At 41.3% G+C, this 21,569-nt stretch overlaps 1 protein-coding gene across 2 annotated transcripts in view; it reads right to left on the reverse strand.

Moving 5' to 3' along the window:
- Positions 1 to 2,187: 2,187 nt before the first annotated feature.
- TRIM66 (tripartite motif containing 66) overlaps positions 2,188 to 21,569 on the reverse strand; it is a 48,532-nt gene continuing 29,150 nt past the window's right edge. Inside the window, exons 13-18 of one of the 2 annotated variants that reach the window (XM_040327870.1) lie at positions 19,533 to 19,707; positions 17,616 to 18,010; positions 13,392 to 13,527; positions 11,038 to 11,112; positions 8,353 to 8,487; positions 2,188 to 3,332 (exon numbers count right to left, since the gene is read on the reverse strand). In XM_040327870.1, the coding sequence (XP_040183804.1) occupies positions 3,084 to 3,332; positions 8,353 to 8,487; positions 11,038 to 11,112; positions 13,392 to 13,527; positions 17,616 to 18,010; positions 19,533 to 19,707 (1,165 nt within the window). In that variant the 3' untranslated portion in view covers positions 2,188 to 3,083. Of the gene's footprint in view, positions 3,333 to 8,352; positions 8,506 to 11,037; positions 11,113 to 13,391; positions 13,528 to 17,615; positions 18,011 to 19,532; positions 19,708 to 21,569 lie in introns of both variants that reach the window. The other variant, XM_040327869.1, reaches the window with a different exon arrangement.

The following is a 21,569-nucleotide window of genomic DNA, read 5'->3' on the forward strand; positions in this document are numbered from 1 at the left end:
TATTTATTTTCAATTAGAGAGAGACAGTCTGAAAGCAAACAGCTACTGCTGCACTATAATATGTATAAAACAACATTTTATGTACACAGTGAGAAATATTAAATTGACCTTATTGTATTTCCTACATCTTCCTGGCCGGCTAAATCCCTGTGAATGCCAAGGAATGCCCCCGGAAAATGTATCCTGAGTGTTCCAAGTATCCCCCCGCCCGCCTTATTTTTTTTAAGGCAGGTCAGTATTTATTTTCAATTAGAGAGAGAAAGTCTGAAAGAAAACATCTACTGCTTCACCACATTATTTGTAAAAAAAAAAAATACATTGTAAGAGATATTAAATTGACCTTATTGTATATCCTAATATTCGCCTACTCTTTGCTTTCTTTTTTTGTAGACAGGGCAGTATTTATTTATTTTTTTTCATTTAGAGAGAGACAGTCTGAAAGCAAAACAGCTCATTATGTGTAAAACAAATTTTATGTACATAGTAAGAAATATTAAATTGAACCGGCTGGCTAAATCATTGTAAATGCTGGTGAATGCCTTTAGAAAAGGACCTTCCTTTTTTGTAGGTAGGGCAGGATTTGTTTCCACTTAGAGAGAGACAATCTGAAAGCAAACAGCTACTGATCCATTATATTATGTATGTGTAAAACAAAGTTTAAATACACAGTACGAAATAATAGAAAATGCATTTTGAGTGTTCCAAGATCTCATGTATTGCACCCCCTTTTTTTTAAAGGCAAGGCAGTATTTTTTTAAATTAGAGAGAAACAGTCTGAAAGCAAACAGCTACTGATCCATTATATTATGTATGTGTAAAACGAATTTTAAATACACAGTACGAAATAATAGAAAATGCATTTTGAGTGTTCCAAGATCCCATGTATTGCCCCCCCCCCTTATTTTTTAAGACAAGGCAGTATTTTTTTTTCAATTAGAGAGAAACAGTCTGAAAGCAAACAGCTACTGATCCATTATATTATGTATGTGTAAAACAAAGTTTAAATACACAGTACAAAATAATAGAAAATGCATTTTGAGTGTTCCAAGATCCCATGTATTGCACCCCCTTTTTTTAAAGGCAAGGCAGTATTCTTTTCAATTAGAGAGAAACAGTCTGAAAGCAAACAGCTGCTGATCCATTATATTATGTATGTGTAAAACAAATTTTAAATACACAGTACGAAATAATAGAAAATGCATTCTGAGATCCCATGTATTGCGCCCCTCCCCCCCTTATTTTTTTAAGGCACAGCAGGGTTTTTTTTCCAATTAGAGAGAAACAGTCTGAAAGCAAACAGCTACTTATCCATCATATTATGTATGTGTAAAACAAATTTAAAATACACAGTACAAAAATAATAGAGATCCCATGTATCGCACCCCTCCCCCCTTATTTTTTAAGACAAGGCAGTATTTTTTTTCAATTAGAGAGAAACAGTCTGAAAGCAAACAGCTACTTATCCATCATATTATGTATGTGTAAAACAAATTTAAAATACACAGTACAAAAATAATAGAGATCCCATGTATCGCACCCCTCCCCCCTTATTTTTTAAGACAAGGCAGTATTTTTTTTCAATTAGAGAGAAACAGTCTGAAAGCAAACAGCTACTGATCCATTATATTATGTATGTGTAAAACAAATTTTAAATACACAGTACGAAATAATAGAAAATGCATTCTGAGATCCCATGTATTGCGCCCCTCCCCCCCTTATTTTTTTAAGGCAGAGCAGTATTTTTTTTTCAATTAGAGAGAAACAGTCTGAAAGCAAACAGCTACTGATCCATTATATTATGTATGTGTAAAACAAATTTAAAATACACAGTACAAAAATAATAGAAAAATGCATCCTGACTGTTCCAAGATCCCATGTATTGCACCCCTCCCCCCCCCCCTTATTTTTTTTAAGGCAAAGCAGAATTTTTTTTCAATTAGAGACAGACAGGCTGAAAGCAAACAGCTACTGCTGTACCATATTACGTGTAAAACAAACTTTAAATACAAAGTAGAAAAAAAATCAAAAATCAAAATTGTCCTTATTATATCTTCTACATCTGATCGGCCGGCTAAATCCTTGAATGCCCTTTAGAAAAAGTATGCTACGTATTCCAAGATCACAAGTAAAGCCCCCCCTTTTCGTCCTTCTTTTTGTAGACAGGGCAGTATTTTTTTTTTTCATTTTTAATTTAGAGAGAGACAGTCTGAAAGCAAACAGCTACTGCTGTACTATAGTATTTGTAAAACAAAGATTGTATATACAAAGTATAAAAATGTTAAATTAAATTGACCTTTTTATATCTCCTACATCTGATCGGCCGGCTAAATCCTTGAATGCCCTTTAGAAAAAGTATGCTACGTATTCCAAGATCCCAAATAAAAGCCCCCCTTTTCGTCTTTCTTTTTGTAGACAGGACAGTATTTTTATTTTTTTCTAATTTAGAGAGAGACAGTCTGAAAGCAAACAGCTACTGCTGTACTATAGTATTTGTAAAACAAAGATTGTATATACAAAGTAAAAAAAATGTTAAATCAAATTGACCTTTTTATATCTCCTACATCTGATCGGCCGGCTAAATCCTTGTAAATGCCGGTGAATGCCCTTGGAAAATGTATTCAGAGTGCTCCAAAATCCCAAGTATTGCCCCCCCCCCCCCGCCTTATTTTTTTAAAGGCATGGCAGTATTATTTTCAATTAGAGAGAGACAGTCTGAAAGCAAACAGCTACTGCTGTACCACAGTATTTGTAAAACAAATAATAAATACATAATAAAAAATAATATTAAATCAAATTGTCCTTATTATATCTCCTACATCTGACCGGGCCGGCTAAATCCTTGTGCACGCCGGTGAACGCCCTTGGAAAATGTATGCCGAGAGCGTTCTACAGCATCCGGAGAGGTTTACGGCACACATACAGAAGAAGAGGTAGGCCCATCTATGAGCACCATAAAAAGCCTGCTGAATTGGGCTGCGACGGTTTAAATTGAAAGGATCTTGTGACTTTAGCACAGCTGCAGCGTTGCCTGGATGGCATTAACCAGTCCCCCGTGATGATCCCGGCTCGTTTCTTCCCCAGAACTAGCACAGGCTGAAGTCTTTGGCTTTCTGGCTGATGGTGTGACGCCGCCTTCTTTTGGGCTGGGGGCACTCCCCTCCGTAGGACGGCCAATGGAAGCCCTTCATGTGGCAGTTCTCGGCCCCGATTTCCTCGGATTCCGAGTCGTCTTCCTGGGGGAAGGGAAAGACACGGCCGGGATAAGCTTCCTTCAGCAAGTCCTCGAAGATCACTTCCAGGTTCCTGCCGGCTTCGGCCACCTCCGAATCTTCCTGTCGTAAAATAATAAAAATGCTGAATTTTTTATTACAGTAATGAAAAAAAATTCTGGAAAAACATGGAGGACGGCGGGAAAACGTTCCTCTTTTAAACCCCCCCCCTCCATCCCCCCTTCAGTCTCCCACCGGCAGAGATAAAAGATACACATTATATCACTTTGTATCCTTTTTATACATCATTATTGTATCTTTTTATATCCTCCCCTTCAGTCTTGCACAGTTGTACCGGCTCCTCCCCCTGGACTGAAACGCCTTCTTCTGAATTCACCGCACACTGTGAGCTTCTCACCATGTGCATTAGAAGCTCCAGCAAGTCAGATAGAGCCCCGCCCCATTTCCTGGCTGGATTTCCGCCCACCGTCATCTAGCTCTTTCCGCGTAATTTTGAAGCGTATCAATTTACTCGGCGTAACATTATCTTTCACATTCTAAAAACAAATTGGGCTAACTTTACTGTCGTCTTTTCTTCTATTTCGCATTGTAATGTGGATTCTTTGGGCCAGATCCACGAAGCAGTTACGCTGGCGTGTCTATTGATACGCCGCGTAACTGCTAGGTTGCTCCGGCGTATCTTTGTTTTGTATCCACGTACGTCTTAGTACGCCGTCGGATCCAAGGTGCATATTTACGCTGGTCGCTAGGCGGCGCTTCCGTCGATTTCCGTGTCGAGTATGCAAATTAGCTAGATACGCCAATCCACAAACGTACGTCCGCCCGGGGCTTTTTTTTCGTCGTTTACGTAAGGCTTTTTTCGGCGTAACGTTACCCCTGCTCTATGAGGCGTACGCAATGTTAAAGCGGATGTTCCGCCAAAAAAAAATATTAAAAGCCAGCAGGTACAAATACTGCAGCTGCTGACTTTTAATATTAGGACACTTACCTGTCCTGGAGTCCAGCGCCGATCGCAGCAGAGCACGAGCGATCGCTCGTCACCCTGCTGCTCCCCCCGCCATCCACGGTGAGGGAACCAGGAAGTGAATCGCTGCGGCTTCACTGCCCGGTTCCCTACGGCGCATGCGCGAGTCGCGCTGCGCCCGCCGATTGGCTCCCGCTGTGTGCTGGGAGCCGAGTGTTCCCAGCACACAACGGGGGGGGGGCGACGGGATGTGACGCAATGCCCGTCTTTTGCCCGTGAATGCCGGGCCGGAAGTGGGTGCAAATACCTGTCTTTAGACAGGTATCTGCACCCCCCTGCCCCCTGAAAGGTGTCAAATGTGACACCGGAGGGGGGGAGGGTTCCGATCAGCGAGACTTCACTTTAGGGTGGAGAACCGCTTTAAGTATGGACGTCGGGCCAGCGTAGAATTTTCCGTCGTGTACGTCGTTTGCGTAAAACGTTCGCGAATAGGGCTTTGCGTAAATTACGTTCACGTCGTCTAGGCGTTGAGTGGGCGTAGTTTAATTTGAAAATTCGACGTGATACTGAGCATGCGCGCGCCTGCGCTGTACGAAAAAAGCGTCATTTACGTGGGGTCAAGCTTATTTTACATAAAACACGCCCCCCTGTTCATCATTTGAATTCCACGCCCTTACGACGGGAGATTTACGCTACGCCGCCGTAACTTTAAAGGCAAGTGCTTTGTGAATACAGCAAAAGTAGCGGCGGCGTAGCGTAGCTACGCCTGCCTAAAATGGCGATGCGCTACGTGGATCTGGCCCTATGTCTAACTGCAAAATTTATATATAAACACCTTTAAAATTTATTTTTGAAATTAAAAAAAGTGCGCTTGCAAGACCGCTGCGCAAATATGGTGTGACAAAAAGCATTGTAACGGCCGCCTCTTTATTCTCTAGGGTGTTCGAGAAAAAAAAATGTATAATGTTTGGGGGTTCTAAGTAATTTTCTAGCAAAAAAAAAAACGTGTTTTTAACTTGTAAACACCAAATCTAAAAAACAGGCTGGGTCCTTAAGTGGTTAAACTTTGCCAGAAGTGACAGAAAAGGGTGGCGAAGTGGTAGAGCCGGGAATCCGAAGCTCCTCTGTACATAGGATGATGATATTGGATACAATGTCACCAAGAAAAGGAAGGTGTCACCGCCGGAATCATTGATGACATTTAAATCTCCATTTTCAGAACTCGATCGTCTGCAACAGAACACCGACCTCTCCTGTTACCGAGATCCATTCATCACCCTCCCCCGTCTTTCCGCGATACGATATCCCCGTAAGCTGCAGGTTTAAATCTGCGCAGAGCGGTGAAACGAGTTGGCCGAGGTTCAGGTATTGAGTGTCCGTTTGTGACGCACTTCAAAACCCCACTAATTGCCTGTAATGTACACAGAGCCGCGAACCGCGACCGAGCCCTCCGCAAATATTTAGAGGCGGAAAACGCGGCGGCGGCCAACTTTTTGTGGATCGTCATTGACTGTGAATGGGGGGGGGGGCCGAGAAACATCAGAGAATTTTCATTTCCATAACGAGAAATTTACTAAAACGTCCATAAAATTTGAAATATTTTGACGAAGCGCGTTGGAATCAATGATCAAAGCTGAAGTTTAATCTACATATACATTCCCCTCCCCCCATCAACATTAAATAATAATTAAATCCTTCTTATTTTTTCTACATTATTTAGGTCTCTATGCAATGCAGGCAGATCGTGGCTTTTGGGAGGGGCCGTCAGGGTGTTGTGATGTAAAACATCCTGCTGGCCCCTCCCCCCCTTATCAGCATGCTAATTAAATATTTAAATTAAACCTGTTTTCATTACATACCTTATTTTAGAGGCATTGATTTATTTTTGATTTTTTTTTTTTTTAGTTTATTGAATTTTATTTTATTTATTTCTTTATTGATTTTTTTCTTTTTATTCTTTATTTTTTTAGTTTATTTTAGAGGCATTGATTTATTTATTTTATTGAATTTTTTTATCGAATTTCTTATTTTTTTCTAATTCTTTATTTTTTATTTTATTTTAGAGTCATTGATTTTTTTATTTTATTGAATTTTTTTATCGAATTTCTTATTTTTTTCTTATTCTTTATTTTATTTTAGAGGCATTGATTTTTTTATTTTTATTTTATTGAATTTTTTTATCGAATCTTATTTTTTTCTAATTCTTTATTCTTTATTTTTTATTTTATTTTAGAGTCATTGATTTATTTATTTTATTGAATTTTTTTATCGAATTTCTTATTTTTTTCTTATTCTTTATTTTATTTTAGAGGCATTGATTTATTTCTTTTTATTTTATTGAATTTTTTTATCGAATTTCTTATTTTTTTCTTATTCTTAATTTTTTATTTTATTTTAGAGTCATTGATTTATTTATTTTATTGAATTTTTTTATCGAATCTTATTTTTTTCTAATTCTTTATTCTTTATCTTTTTATTTTATTTTAGAGTCATTGATTTATTTATTTTATTGAATTTTTTTATCGAATTTCTTATTTTTTTCTAATTCTTTATTCTTTATTTTTTATTTTATTTTAGAGGCATTGATTTATTTATTTTTAATTTTATTTAATTTTTTTATCGAATTTATTATTTTTTTCTTATTCTTTATTCTTTATTTTATTTTATGTTAGAGGCATTGATTTATTTATTTTATTGAATTTTTTTATCGGATTTCTTATTTTTTTCTTATTCTTTATTTTTTATTTTATTTTAGAGTCATTGATTTTTTTATTTTTTTATTTTAATTTTATTGAATTTTATTATTCTTTATTTTATTTTATTTTATTTTAGAGGCATTAAATAGTCCCCGCCTCCCCACAAATCAACATTTAATATGAAATACATTTTTATGATTTTATTACATTATTTCAGACCGAGTGATATCCTCACCGGGTCTCTGTGCTTCTCTAAGCAATGCAGGGAGATCATGGTTTTTGGGAGGGGCCGGCAGGGGGCTGTGATGTTTTCAGGAAGCTATGTACAACATCCTGCTGGCCCCTCACCCCTCATCAGGATGCTAATTTAATATTTAAATTAAACCTGTTTTCATTAATACCTTATTTTAGAGGCATTTTTCTTATTGAATTTTATTTTATTTTTTATTCTTTATTTTTATTTTTTTATTTAGAGGCATTGATTTATTTATTTATTGTTATTTTATTGAATTTTATTGAATTTTTTTATTCTTTTATTTTATTTTATTGTAGTGGCATTAATTAGTCTCCGCCTCCCCACAAATCAACATTTATTATTACATTATTATTATTTTTTTATTTTTTTAGTTTATTGAATTTTTAATTTTTATTCTTTATTTTTTATTTTATTTTAGAGGCATTGATTTATTTATTGAATTTTATTTAATTCTTTATTTTTTATTTTATGTTAGAGGCATTGATTTATTTTAATTTAATTTTTATTTTTTAGTTTATTGAATTTTTTATTTTTATTCTTTATTTTTTATTTTATTTTAGAGGCATTGATTTATTTATTGAATTTTATTTAATTCTTTATTTTTTATTTTATGTTAGAGGCATTGATTTAATTTAATTTAATTTTTATTTTTTAATTTAATAGATTTTAGCGGCATTAAATAGTCCCCGCCTCCCCACAACTCAACATTTAATATTAAATACAATTTTCATGATTTTATTAACATTATTTCGGAACCAAGTGATATCATCACCATCGGGTCTCTGTGCTTCTCTAGGCAATGCAGGCAGATCATTGGCTGGTGGGAGGGGCCAGCACAGTGTGCTTCCTGAAGACGCCACCTCGGTACTCCTCCCAGGACCCCCTCAGCCCTGATGTCATCAATGGGAGGGGTTATTGCAAATATCAAAAAGCCTTGATGGGAGGAGTCAGTCTGGAGGAGTGGGCGTGGCTAGTCTGGCTGTATTTGCATAGGTTACGCCCACATGTGATGCTGAGCTTCTATGATTGAAAGAACTGAGAAGCGATGAACAAAAGGGGCGGGGCCATGGACAGTCAGGCTGGGGAGGAACGGCGACCTCCAGCCAGGAAATGAGGCGGGGGGAGGCGGGGCGAGACGGGGCGGGGCTCTGTCTGACTCAAGAGCGAATAAACAACATTTAATTCGATATTTTCATCATCACTTACATAGTTAAATTTAGCGCAATTCCAAAACATGAGCCTTATGTCGGACACCAGCTCCTCGGGGGCGGAGTAATGGGGGATGTGCCTCTTCTGCAGCTTCTTCCGGATGATTGACAGGTCCATCGGCCTCTTGATAATCTGGTAATAGTGACGCGCCTTCATTAAAAGATGTGCATATAACAAACACACCAATTAGTCTGATTGGAGGGTCACCGGATACATTGCGAATCCCTAAAATCACATCACATGACCGTCACGGACCAATCACATCACAGAGGTCCGTGTAGAAAACAATTCGCTGGGCAAAGATTCTCATCCTTCACAAATAATCCCCAATACATTCCTTTCCTGGGATCAGCGGCTCCCTCTAGTGGTCGAAATACGGGATTGTCCTGATTGAGGCGTTTCAGGAAAATACAGCATTGTGGCCACTAGGTGGAGCCGATCATCAGGGGGAAAAAAGGGCAAAATACGAGGATTATCCGCGACATTCACACAGCAAATGTTTTATAAATAAGACCCATTAAGTGCATCTAAACTTTTTTTTATTTTGGATGAAGTATAACCAGGATAGAAGCTCGGTCCTGTCTCTGTCCCCGCTATTGACAAGAAACTCAACAAAAAAATTGTATCATCACTAGAACAGGAAGAGAGGGGAAACCTTCCAACGGTGAAACCTGTTTAGGACAGATAGGTGCAGATTGAGGTAAATTAGTGTCCAAAATCTGGTAAAAAAAAAACTACAGAAGCTGAAATATATTTTATTAGATTATTATTATTTTATTTATATTTTATATATTTATATTTTTGGTTTAATTATATTTTATATGTTTTATTGTATTTGTTTGATTTATTTATATTATATATTTTTTTTAGTTAGATTTTTTTTATTTTACTTTATCCATTTTTCGATTTTATAAATGTTTTATATTTCATAATTTTTTCATAAATTTTTACATTTTGAGACTTCAGATTTTTTAATGTTATTTTGTACATTTTATAATATTTTTTTATATTTATACTGTATTTTTTACATTTTTATTTTATTTATATTTTAATTTCATTTTTTATTATTTTGTATTACATTTTATATATATTTTTTTTATATTTTTATTTAAACTCCATATATTTTTTTCCTTTTTTATATTGATATGTTATAAATTTAAATTGTATTATTTTATTCACAGTTTCAATTTTTTATTGAATTGTTTTTAATTTTATTTATATTGTATATTTTATTTAGAATTTAGATTTTTTAAAGTTATTTTATTACATTTTCAATTATTTTGATATAGATAGATAGATAGATAGATAGATAGATAGATAGATAGATAGATAGATAGATAGATAGATAGATAGATAGATAGATAGGTGGATAGATAGATGGATAGATAGATAGATTTATTAATTATAGTTACATTTTAGACATTTCTATTTTATTATTTTATTTAGATTTTAGTTTTTATATTTTATTATTTGTATAGTTTTTACATTTTTTACTTTATTTTATTATTTTTTATGCATTTTTTATCTTGTTCAATTTTTTAATTTGTATTTAGATTTTAGATTTTTTTTAATTATTTTATTCAATTTTTTATTCTATATATATATATTTCTTTAGAGTTACATTTTAGACATTTTTATTTTATTTAGATTTCAGATTTTTTATTTTATTTATTTTTTTTTTTTTATAGTTTATGCATTTTTATCTTACTCAATTTTTTCATTTGTATTTAGAATTTAGATTTTTTATTTTTTTTTATAAAAAAATGTATTCTATATATTTTTTTATAGTTCCATTTTAGATATTTTTAATTTTATTATTTTAACATTTTTTTTTATTTTATTTTATTATTATTTGTTATAGTTTATACATTTTTTGTATTCTATTATTTAATTTGTATTTTGTACATTTTCTTTTTTTATTTTATTGTATGTATACATTTTTATTTTTTACAATTATATTTTTTATTTTATTTTTTAAATGCAAAATATATATATATATATTTCATTGGTGATGATTATAATTAATTGATTTCACAACAGGTGTCAAATATATCGATAACCTTATATATTGTCCGGAATTATCTGCACCGTTTTTATATAGTTACATTTTAGACATTTTTATTTTATTTATATTTTATATTTTTTTTATTTAATTCAATTTTTATTTTTTATTTTATTCTATTATTTAATTTGTATTTTGTACATTTTCTTTAATTTTATTATTTTTATTTTATTGTATGTATATATTTTAATTTTTTATAATTATATATATATATACACACATTTAATTTTATTGGTGATGATTATAATTAATTGATCCTACAACAGGTGTTAAAGACCGGTATATAAAGTATATTGATAACCTTATATATTGTCCGGAATTATCTGCACCGGTTATTTTCAGATCCCCGATGAAGGGAGCCCTTCTGAAACACCCGAAATGCGTCAGTTTTACAGTAAATATATTTTTGGAATAAATAAAACTCGTTCTGAACACAAATCCCGCCAGGTCTTCCTTCCGGGGCATTACTGGGACCCGATGGTTGCCATGGCAATCGGTGTCTTAGAGGGAGCTGCCCATGAATCCCAACAACACCCCGGAGACCCATGTTGGTGCCTCGCCCATAAATTGCCGGGTTTCGGCGCTCCGAATCTTTCTCGACCAATGATAGGAGGACTCACCAGAGGGCTGACCGGCTCCTGGAAGGGGACACTCAGACTGTTACAATACAGAGAGAGGACCAACTTCTCACACTTCTGTGGAGAGAAACAAACCATCAGAAACAATGTATCTGCCTGGAGGGAACGAGAAACGCGTCGCACAGCGCCCCCCCCCCCCCTCCTCACGTCTCCTTCAACAGAACAAACTCATTATTAAGTTCTACATTGACCCCTCCCACATTGTGGATCTTTTTTTGGGGGGGTTATTCAGCCCGGGGCACCTAGAGGAAAATAATTAGATTTGTTTTGGACAGGGCACAACTGCACTCACAGTACGGGGGGGGGGGGGGCTAAGAACTAGTTATTTTCCCAGGACAGACCCCCTCCCCCAGTACAGGTCTCCCCCCAGAGCAGATTCCCTCAGAACAGACCCTCCCAAGTACAGACCCCCCCCCCCCCAGTATATATTCCCCCCTCAGAGCAGCTACCACAGTACAGATCTCCCTCCTGAACAGTCCACCCCCAGTACAGACCCCCCCCCTAGTACAGATCTCCCCCAGTACAGACCCCCCCCCCCCCAGTACAGAGATCTCCCCAACAGTACAGATCTCCTCCCAGTACAGATCTCCCCCAGTACAGATCTCCCCCCCCAGTACAGATCTCCCCCAGTACAGATCTCACCCCAGTACAGACCCCCCCCCCCAGTACAGATCTCCCCCAGTACAGATCTCCCCCCCCAGTACAGAGATCTCCCCAACAGTACAGATCTCCTCCCAGTACAGATCTCCCCCAGTACAGAGCTCCCCCAGTATAGATCTCACCCCAGTACAGATCTCCCCCAGTACAGATCAGCCCCAGTACAGATCCCTGCCCCAGTACAGATCCCCCCAGTACAGATCCCCCAGTACAGATCTCCCCCAGTACAGATCTCCCCCAGTACAGATCTCCCCCAGTATAGATCTCCCCAACAGTACAGACCCCCCCCCCCAGTACAGATCTCCTCCCCAGTACAGATCCCCCCCCCAGTATTGATCTCCCCAACAGTACAGATCTCCTCCAGTAAAGATCTCCCCCCAGTACATATCCCCCCAGTACAGATCTCCCCCCCAGTATAGATCTCCCCCCCAGTATAGATCTCCCCAACAGTACAGATCTCCCCCAGTAAAGATCTCCCCCCAGTACATATCCCCCCAGTACAGATCTCCCCCAGTACAGATCCCCCCCCCAGTACAGATCCCCCCCCAGTACAGATCTCCCCCCAGTACAGATCCGTCTCAGTATAGATCCCTCCCCAGTACAGATCTCCCCCCAGTATAGATCCCCCCAGTACAGATCTCCCCCCAGTACAGATCTCCCCCAGTACAGATCTCCCCCAGTACATTTCTCCCCCCAGTACAGATCTCCCCCCAGTACATTTCCCCCCAGTACAGATCTCCCCCCAGTACAGATCTCCCCCCAGTACAGATCTCCCCCCAGTACAGATCTCCCCCAGTACAGATCTCCCCCAGTACAGATCTCCCCCCAGTACAGATCTCCCCAACAGTACAGATCTCCCCCAGTAAAGATCTCCCCCCAGTACATATCCCCCCAGTACAGATCTCCCCCAGTACAGATCTCCCCCAGTACAGATCTCCCCCAGTACAGATCTCCCCCAGTACAGATCCCCCCAGTACAGATCCCCCCCAGTACAGATCCCTCCCCAGTACAGATCCCCCCAGTACAGATCTCCCCCAGTACAGATCTCCCCCCAGTACAGATCCCCCCAGTACAGATCCCTCCCCAGTACAGATCTCCCCCCAGTACAGATCTCCCCCCAGTACAGATCCGTCTCAGTATAGATCCCTCCCCAGTACAGATCTCCCCCCAGTACAGATCTCCCCCCAGTACAGATCTCCCCCAGTACAGATCTCCCCCAGTACAGATCTCCCCCCAGTACATTTCCCCCCAGTACAGATCTCCCCCCAGTACAGATCTCCCCCCAGTACAGATCTCCCCACAGTACAGATCTCCCCACAGTACAGATCTCCCCCCCAGTACAGATCTCCCCCCAGTACAGATCTCCCCCAGTACAGATCTCCCCCCAGTACATTTCCCCCCAGTACAGATCTCCCCCCAGTACAGATCTCCCCCAGTACAGATCTCCCCCAGTACAGATCTCCCCCCAGTACAGATCCCCCCAGTACAGATCTCCCCCAGTACAGATCTCCCCCAGTACAGATCTCCCCCAGTACAGATCTCCCCCCAGTACAGATCTCCCCCCAGTACAGATCTCCCCCAGTACAGATCTTCCCCCAGTACAGATCTTCCCCTTACTATATACAGTATATCTCATGCAGTATATCCGAGGAGAATAACACTTTTCTCAGGGGACTCACCCTCTGATTGCAGGGGTCCAGGTGCGGTAACATCCCCTCCTCTATTTTATTGTCCCGGCTATATCGAACGTTATCGCAGTCGTATTCCACCTCCGGCTTCTTCTCGTTGCGGCACAGCGTGCACACCCATTCCCCGCTGCAGGATACAAGAAAAAAAGCACATTTCTTAATCCGCCCAAACGCTGCCCCCTGGTGGTCATCAACAAATTATTACTTCAGCTGCAGATTCCTCTCAGGCCAGTAGGTGGCGGCACAGTATCATTTTCCACCCCGCCACGCACCAGGAGTAGATGGGAGGCTTCATCAGGTGGGATGGAAAATTCATTTGTTGCGTGTTTTCAATAAGCGCACATTCTGTGTTATCACTTTATTATTATTATTATTATACAGGATTTTTATAGCACCAACAGTTTACACAGCGCTCATCACTTATGTAAAAGCCCCCTCTATTGGCTGCCCATCGGGGGGGAGTATAGTCAGCAACCTTGCTAATTAACTAGCAAGCATAAAAATCAACTGGCCACACAATATATTGTTCTCGGCCAACCAAAGCAGTCTCATCTTTGATATGAGCTTCTTACAATTCCTCATCCATATTTTTCTTATTGCAATAAATAGAAATTTGTAGATTGGCCACTAGAGGGAGCTCTGTCTTCAGTGGCCCAGATTCAGGTACATTTGCGCTCTATTTGCGGAGGCGCAGGGCAACGATTTTTCCCTGCGCCCCCGCAAATATTTTGCGCTGCCCTCGATTCACGGAGCAGTAGCTCCGTAAATTTCGAGGGCGCGCCGGCAAAATTGCCCGGCGTAAGCGCGCACAATCTAAATGATCCCGCCGGGGGCGGGAATCATTTAAATTAGGCGCGCTCTCGCGCCGAGCGTAGAGCGCATGCTCCGTCGGGAAACTTTCCCGACGTGCATTGCGGCAAATGACGTCGCAAGGACGTCATTTGCTTCAAAGTGAACGTAAATGGCGTCCAGCGCCATTCACGAATCACTTCCGCAAACGACGTAAAATTTGAACGTCGCGACGCGGGAAGGGCGGTATACTTTAGCATTGGCTGCCCCTACTATTAGAAGTAGGACGCAGTAGGACGCAAACTACGTAGATTTCAAATTTCGCGACGCGGGAACGACGGGTATCCTTAGCATTGGCTGCGCCTGCTATTAGCAGGAGCAGCCTTACGCTAAAGACGCTGTATGGAAACTCCGTAACTTGCGTACGCAGGGCCCGCGCAACATTGTGAATCGGCGTAAGTATGCAATTTGCATACTATACGCTGACCACAATGGGAGCGCCCCCTAGCGGTCAACGCAAGAATGCAGCCTAAAATCTGCGTGGCATAAGAGCCTTATGCCACGCAGATTTTAGGCTGCAGTCGGCGTAACGAGTTCTCTGAATCAGGAGAACTCGTTACGCCGGCGCAAGTCAGCAATTGCGCTGCGTAACTATGGTTACGCAGGCGCAATTGCTTACTGAATCTGGGCCTGTGTTTTTTTAAACGCAATTTTTTGGGGAAAAAATTTATTTTAATGAATTAAAATAAAGAATACATACTATGGGCCAGATTTACCAAAGAGATACGACGGCGTTTCTCCTGATACGCCGGCGTATCTCTGTTTCTATCTATGCGGCTGGTTCATAGAATCAGTTACGCATAGATATCCCTAAGATCCGACAGGTGTAATTGTTTTACACTGTCGGATCTTAGGATGCAATACCGCGGCCGCCGCTGGGTGGAGTTCGCGTCGTAAACCAGCGTCGGGTATGCAAATTAGCAGTTACGGCAGATCCCCGACAGGTTTTCGCGTTCGCTACGTCGCTGCTAGTCTAGTTTCCCGTCACAAAGTTAGTCATCGTTTGACCGTCGTTTGAACCAAAGTTAGTCGACGTTTGCGTCGTTTGACGCAAAGTTAGTCGTCGTTTTAGTCAGCAATCGTATTGCTGTCTAAAGTATGGCCGTCGTTCCCGCGTCGAAATTTAAAATTTAACGTCGTTTGCGTAACACGTCCGGGAATACGGAAGTACGCTACGCGTCGCCGTTCGAAAAAAATGACGTCACGGCGCGCAAAGCACGGCGGGAGTTAGGAAACGGAGCATGCGCAGTAGGTCCGGCGTGGGAGCGCGCCTAATTTAAATGGCACGCGCCCATTTGAATTGGCCCGCGTAGTTTTCATCGCAAGTGCTTTGTGAATCAGGCACTTGCGATGAAAACTTGCGGCGGTGTAACGTATCTACGATACGTTACGCCGCCGCAGTTCTATGTGATCTGGCCCTTAATACCCCAATTGTTTGTAAAATATAAAAGATGATGTTATTCTTATTTAATTTTTTAGTTTCAGTAAAAAAAAACAATTTTTACACTGTCCGTTTATTTGTATATTTTAATTTTTTTTTTTTTTTTTTTTTATCACTTTTATTCCTATCACAAGGAATGTAAACATCCCTTGTAATATAAATAAGGGGTGACAGGTCCTTTTTATGAAAAGATCTGTGATCTATAAAACCCCAAATCCTTTACCCTTAAAAGCAAAAGACCCCCCCCCCCCAAAAAAAAAAAAGAAGGGACCTTTTGCTTTATTATTTATTATTTTTATTATTTATTTGATTTATTTTTTTTACTGCCCCTTTATTTTTATTTTTGTATCACTTTTATTTCTATTACAAGGAATGTAAACATCTCTTGTAGTCGAAATAAGAGATGACAGGTCCTCTTTATGGAGAGATCTGAGATCTATGGGCCAGATTCACATAGAACTGCGGCGGCGTAACGTATCATAGATACGTTACACCGCCGCAAGTTTTCATCGCAAGTGCCTGATTCACAGAGCACTTGCAATGAAAACCTACGCCGGCGGCCTCCGGCGTAAGCCCGCGTAATTTAAATGGGCGTGTGCCATTTAAATTAGGCGCGCTCCCGCGCCGGACCCACTGCGCATGCTCCGTTTCGAAATTCCCGCCGTGCTTTGCGCGCCGTGATGTCATTTTTTCGAACGGCCACGCGCGTAGCGTACTTTCGTATTCCCGGGCGGCTTACGCAAACGACGTTGATTTTTAAATTTAGACGCGGGAACGACGCCCATACTTTAGACAGCAATACGCTTGCTGACTAAAGTTAGGGCACCTAAAACGACAACTAACTTTGCGACGGGAAACTAGACTAGCGGCGACGTAGCGAACGCGAAAATCCGTCGTGGATCGCCGTAACTCCTAATTTGCATACCCGATGCTGGTTTACGCGAAATCCCCCCAGCGGCGGCCGCGGTATTGCATCCTAAGATCCGACAGTGTAAAACAATTACACCTGTCGGATCTTATGGATATCTATGCGAAACTGATTCTATGAATCAGCCGCATAGATAGAAACAGAGATACGACGGAGTATCAGGAGAAACGCCGTCGTATCTCCACTGTGAATCTGGCCCTATAAAACCCCAAATCCTCTACACTTAAAAGCAAAAGATCCCCAAAAAAGTGACCTTTTGCTTTAAAAAAAAAATGTGTTTACTTCCACCCTGGACTGGAAGTGATGTCATGACGTCGCTCCAGTCTCAATGAGGGGATCAGAGAGGATCTGGTCTCTGGTATCCTCTATAGTCAGCCGCGGTAAACCGCCAGGTTTTACACCAGTAAAAACCAGTAAGTCCAAGAAAAGCTCCGGTGAGCGGCTTCGTAAAGCGATCCAGCAGCTAATTAGCCTCTAGAACCACTTTCATGAGAAACAGAGTCAGCAGTTGCAAACACAATACCGGGGTTATGGCTCATAGAGTTGCATTGTTAGGAAGAGCAGCAAAGCACAACCATTGTGTAGCACTGCATAGGAGGAAGCAGAACCTGCATAGGAGGAAGCAGAGCCTGCATAGGAGGAAGCAGAGCCTGCATAGGAGGAAGCAGAGCCTGCATAGGAGGAAGCAGAATTTGAATAGGTGGAAGAAGAACCTGCATAGGAGGAAGCAGAACCTGCATAGGAGGAAGCAGAATTTGAATAGGTGGAAGAATAACCTGCATAGGAGGAAGCAGAACCTGCATAGGAGGAAGCAGAACCTGCATAGTAGGAAGCAGAACCTGCATAGGAGGAAGCAGAACCTGCATAGGAGGAAGCAGAACCTGCATAGGAGAAAGCAGAGCCTGCATAGGAGAAAGCAGAGCCTGCATAGGAGGAAGCAGAGCCTGCATAGGAGGAAGCAGGAAGCAGAACCCACCATGATGCTATCACTACTTACACTGGGAAGCTGAGCAGAGCCGGGACGTGGCAGGACAGGTGGTAGACCTTGGGACAATTGTCGCAGCACAGCATTTCCCCTCCGTTCAGACAAACCGCACAGAAGTCTTCATTCTCTATGTGGCCCCCGGGGCCCTCTGACCTCCTCATAGGTTGGGGCCCCGGAATGGTTTCACATTTCTGGCTCGGTTCTTCTTCCACGGCCATATGTCGGATCTCCTGACCCGTCCCGCCTGTGTACGAGTGAATACGCGGGTAGAGGTGGGGTTTCGGCGGCGGTGGCGGCGGCGGCACAGGATTGGGCGTGGGTCGGGAGAAGTCCATAGCGTATGATATCGGGGCCTGCTGCGGGAGCTCGCTGGAGGCGGAGGGCGGGGGAGGGTTTTCTGTGTTCACCTGCAATGACAGATCCTCAGTCACTAAAACATCAAATAAACTTCAAAAGTCGTTTTCAATCATTTATTGCGGCAAATTTCTTTTATTGTAATAAAAACAACAATAAATAAGGGGCTCGGCAAATCTTGTTTTAAACTTGAAAAACCTGAACTTACCACCTAAGTGTAGACATGTGCACTGCTTTTTGCTTTTTTCGGAAATTGAGAAATTCGAAAAATTTGTTTTTTCGTTTTATTTGTTTTTTTTTTTTGCTTTTTTACGTAAATTCGGGAAAGTCAAAAATTCATAATTCGAAAATTCGGAATTCCGAATTTTCAGATTTCCGAAAAAGCAAAAAACGAAAACGAAAAAATATGAATTTTTCGATTTTCCGAAAAAAAAAAGAAAAAGGATGAAACGAAAACAAATTTTCGGAAATTTAAAAATTTTCGGAATTTGGAAATTTCCCATTTTCGAATTTTAGATTTTCGATATTTTGCAATTTCGAATTTTTGAATCTCGAATTTTCGAATTTCGTAAATGCAAAAATTCGGAAATTGAAAAAATTTGGAAATACGAGAATTCGGAATTAACACATTTCTTAAAATTTATTAGAAACTCAGGGCCAGATTCAGGTAGAATCGCGGCGGCGTAACGCATCGTAGATACGTTACACCGCTGCAATTTTTCATCGCAAGTGCCTGATTCACCAAGCACTTGCGTGAAAAATTCCGCCGGCGGTCTCCGGCGTAAGCCCGCGTAATTTAAATGGGCGTGTGCCATTGAAATTTGGCGCGCTCCCGCGCCGGACCTACTGCGCATGCTCCGTTTCAAAATTCCCGCCGTGCTTTGCGCGCAGTGACGACATTTTTTTGAACGGCGACGCGCGTAGCGTAATTCCGTATTCCCGGACGGCTTACGCAAACGACGTGAATTTTTTAATTTCGACGCGGGAACGACGGCCATACTTTATACAGCAATACGTTTTCTGTGTAAAGTTAAGGCACCCAAAACGAAAAGAAGATATACAGAAAGAAGATACGCCGGCGCAGCTTTGAATTTACGCCGCGTATCAATAGATACGCCGACGTAATTCTGAATCTAGCCCATAATCTTTGCTACAAACTGTGCATTGTGGTGTAAAATGTTGCAAATATTACCTTCAGGGAAAACAAAACAAATACATTGTTACCTTCTGTATTTATTGCATTCTTCCGGCACCATAGACTAGACAATGTGAGGAAATCACAAAGTCATAATATAAAAAATATATAATAATACCAAAAGCATAACAAACCGTAAAATAAAGGGAAATGTGGATTATTAGCGACAATCATCTTCTATAGTTTAATCCCCCCCCCACCCCAACTTCTCTTTGCAGCCATGGAGAGGCTCGTCTCTGCCCCCCCCCCCCCCTGCTATAACTTATGACCAGCTATAGATGGTGCTAAGCCTTAGAGCTCCGATTGGCTTAGAGTTCCGCCCCTCCCTCTCCCGGTGTTGTGCAGGGTTTTCCAATACAGATACCGATGGGAGTACTTACCTTTATGGACAGGCTTCTAGACCTCGCCCCGTATTTAACCAGTAAGCGCAGCGAGCCGTCTTCGTCCTTCTTCTGCGGCTGCACCTTGAAGGTGGGGAGCTCCCCCGAGTCCTGAGGACAGATCTTCAGACGTTCCAGACGCACATACGGGATTTTGGTTTCTTTGGGTTCCGGCCTGGAAATAAAGAACTACTTGTTACCGACAGCGAGAGGGCGAGAGACACAGAAAGGGGGACAGACATCAAACACAAAAGTCATTAGTGAGCCGAGTACAACAAATATTAATTGTCAGGGCTGGCGGGTTCTTCAGGGGCTGGGCTCAGCCCTTCCGTCTCTGAGCTGGCCACTCAGCTGTCGGCTAATTGCCAGCTCCCATCTCTCCACAGCGACTCACCTGTTGATGATCCTGCTTGCCAGTCCTGCCTACTTAAGCCTTCCAGCTCAGTTGCTCTCTGCCTTCGCCTTGGTCAACATCACAGAGACTCCTCTCCTGCGTTCCTGTTGAAGACTTGCATGGCTGACGTTAATTCTGGCTCCTGATCCCGCTTGCTGTTCTACTACGTATATCTCTGGCTCTCTGACATTTGGCTTGGCTGACGTTCCTTCTGTCTCCTGATCCCGCTTGCTGTTCTACTACGTATATCTCTGGCTCTCTGACATTTGGCTTGGCTGACGTTCCTTCTGGCTCCTGATCCCGCTTGCTGTTCTACACGTTCTTCTCTGGCTCTCTGACATTTGGCTCGGCTGACTATCCGATCCGGTTCCTGAACTCTGGCTATGTTTTGAATACGCTTACTCTGTTTATCTTTTTTATTATTATTAACCGCTACGTCGACAGAATGGCACAGCTGGGCAAATGGGCATGTACATACGTCCCCTTTAAATTGCCGCCATGTGGCCGCACGCGGCGGTGCGCTCGTGACCCTGTTGAGAGCTCCGTGACCGTGCCCGCAGGACCTGCAGACTTGATGTCCATCGGTGTCCCGCGAGAGGTCAGTGTAAACACAGCATCTCCCCGTTCTTCCTAGTGACATGTCACTGATCGTCTGTTCCCTGTCATCGGTAACAGTGATCAGTGACGTGTGTCACTCGTAGCCACGCCCCCTAACAGTTAGAATCACTCCCTAGGACACACTTAACCCCTTCCTCACCCCCTACAGGTTAACCCCTTCCCTGCCAGTGTCATTTACACAGTAATCGGTGCAATTTGTATAGCGCTGATCGCTGTATAAATGTGAATGGTCCCAAAATGGCGTCAAAAGTGTCCCATGTGTCCGCCATAATGTCGCAGTCGTGATAAAAAATTATTAGAATTATTTATCAATAAAAATGCCATAAATCTATCCCCTATTTGATAGACGCTATAACTTTTGCGCAAACCAATCAATAAACACTTATTGCGATTTTTTTTTTTAACCAAAAATAGGTAGAAGAATACGTATCTGCCTAAACTGAGGAAAAAATGTTTTTTTATATATTTTTTGGGGGGATATTTATTTTTAGCAAAAAGTAAAAAATATTGGCCTGGATTCAAGAAGCAATTGCGCCTGTGTAACCATAGTTACACAGCGCAATTGCTTACTTGCCCGGCGTAACGAATGCTCCTGATTCAGGAACCTCGTTACGCCGACTGCAGCCTAAGATATGACTAGCATAAGGCTCTTATGCCCGCATATCTTAGGCTGCATTCTTGCGGTGGCCGCTAGGTGGCGTTCCCGTTGTGCTCAGCGTATAGTATGCAGATTGCATACTAACGCCGATTCACAATGTTACGCGAGCCCTGCGTACGCAGTTTACGTCGTTTGCGTACGGCGGTTTTCGCGTAAGGCTGCCCCTGCTATTAGGGGCAGCCAATGTTACGTATACCCATCGTTCCCGCGTCGCGAAATTTGTATTTTACGTAGTTTGCGTAAGTATTTCGGGAATGGCGCTGGACGCCATTCACGTTCACTTTGAAGCAAATGACGTCCTTGCGACGTCATTTGCCGCAATGCACGTCGGGAAAGTTTCCCGACGGAGCATGCGCTCTACGATCGC

Source organism: Rana temporaria, chromosome 11, assembly GCF_905171775.1.
Source record: "Rana temporaria chromosome 11, aRanTem1.1, whole genome shotgun sequence".
Classification (NCBI taxonomy): domain Eukaryota; kingdom Metazoa; phylum Chordata; class Amphibia; order Anura; family Ranidae; genus Rana; species Rana temporaria.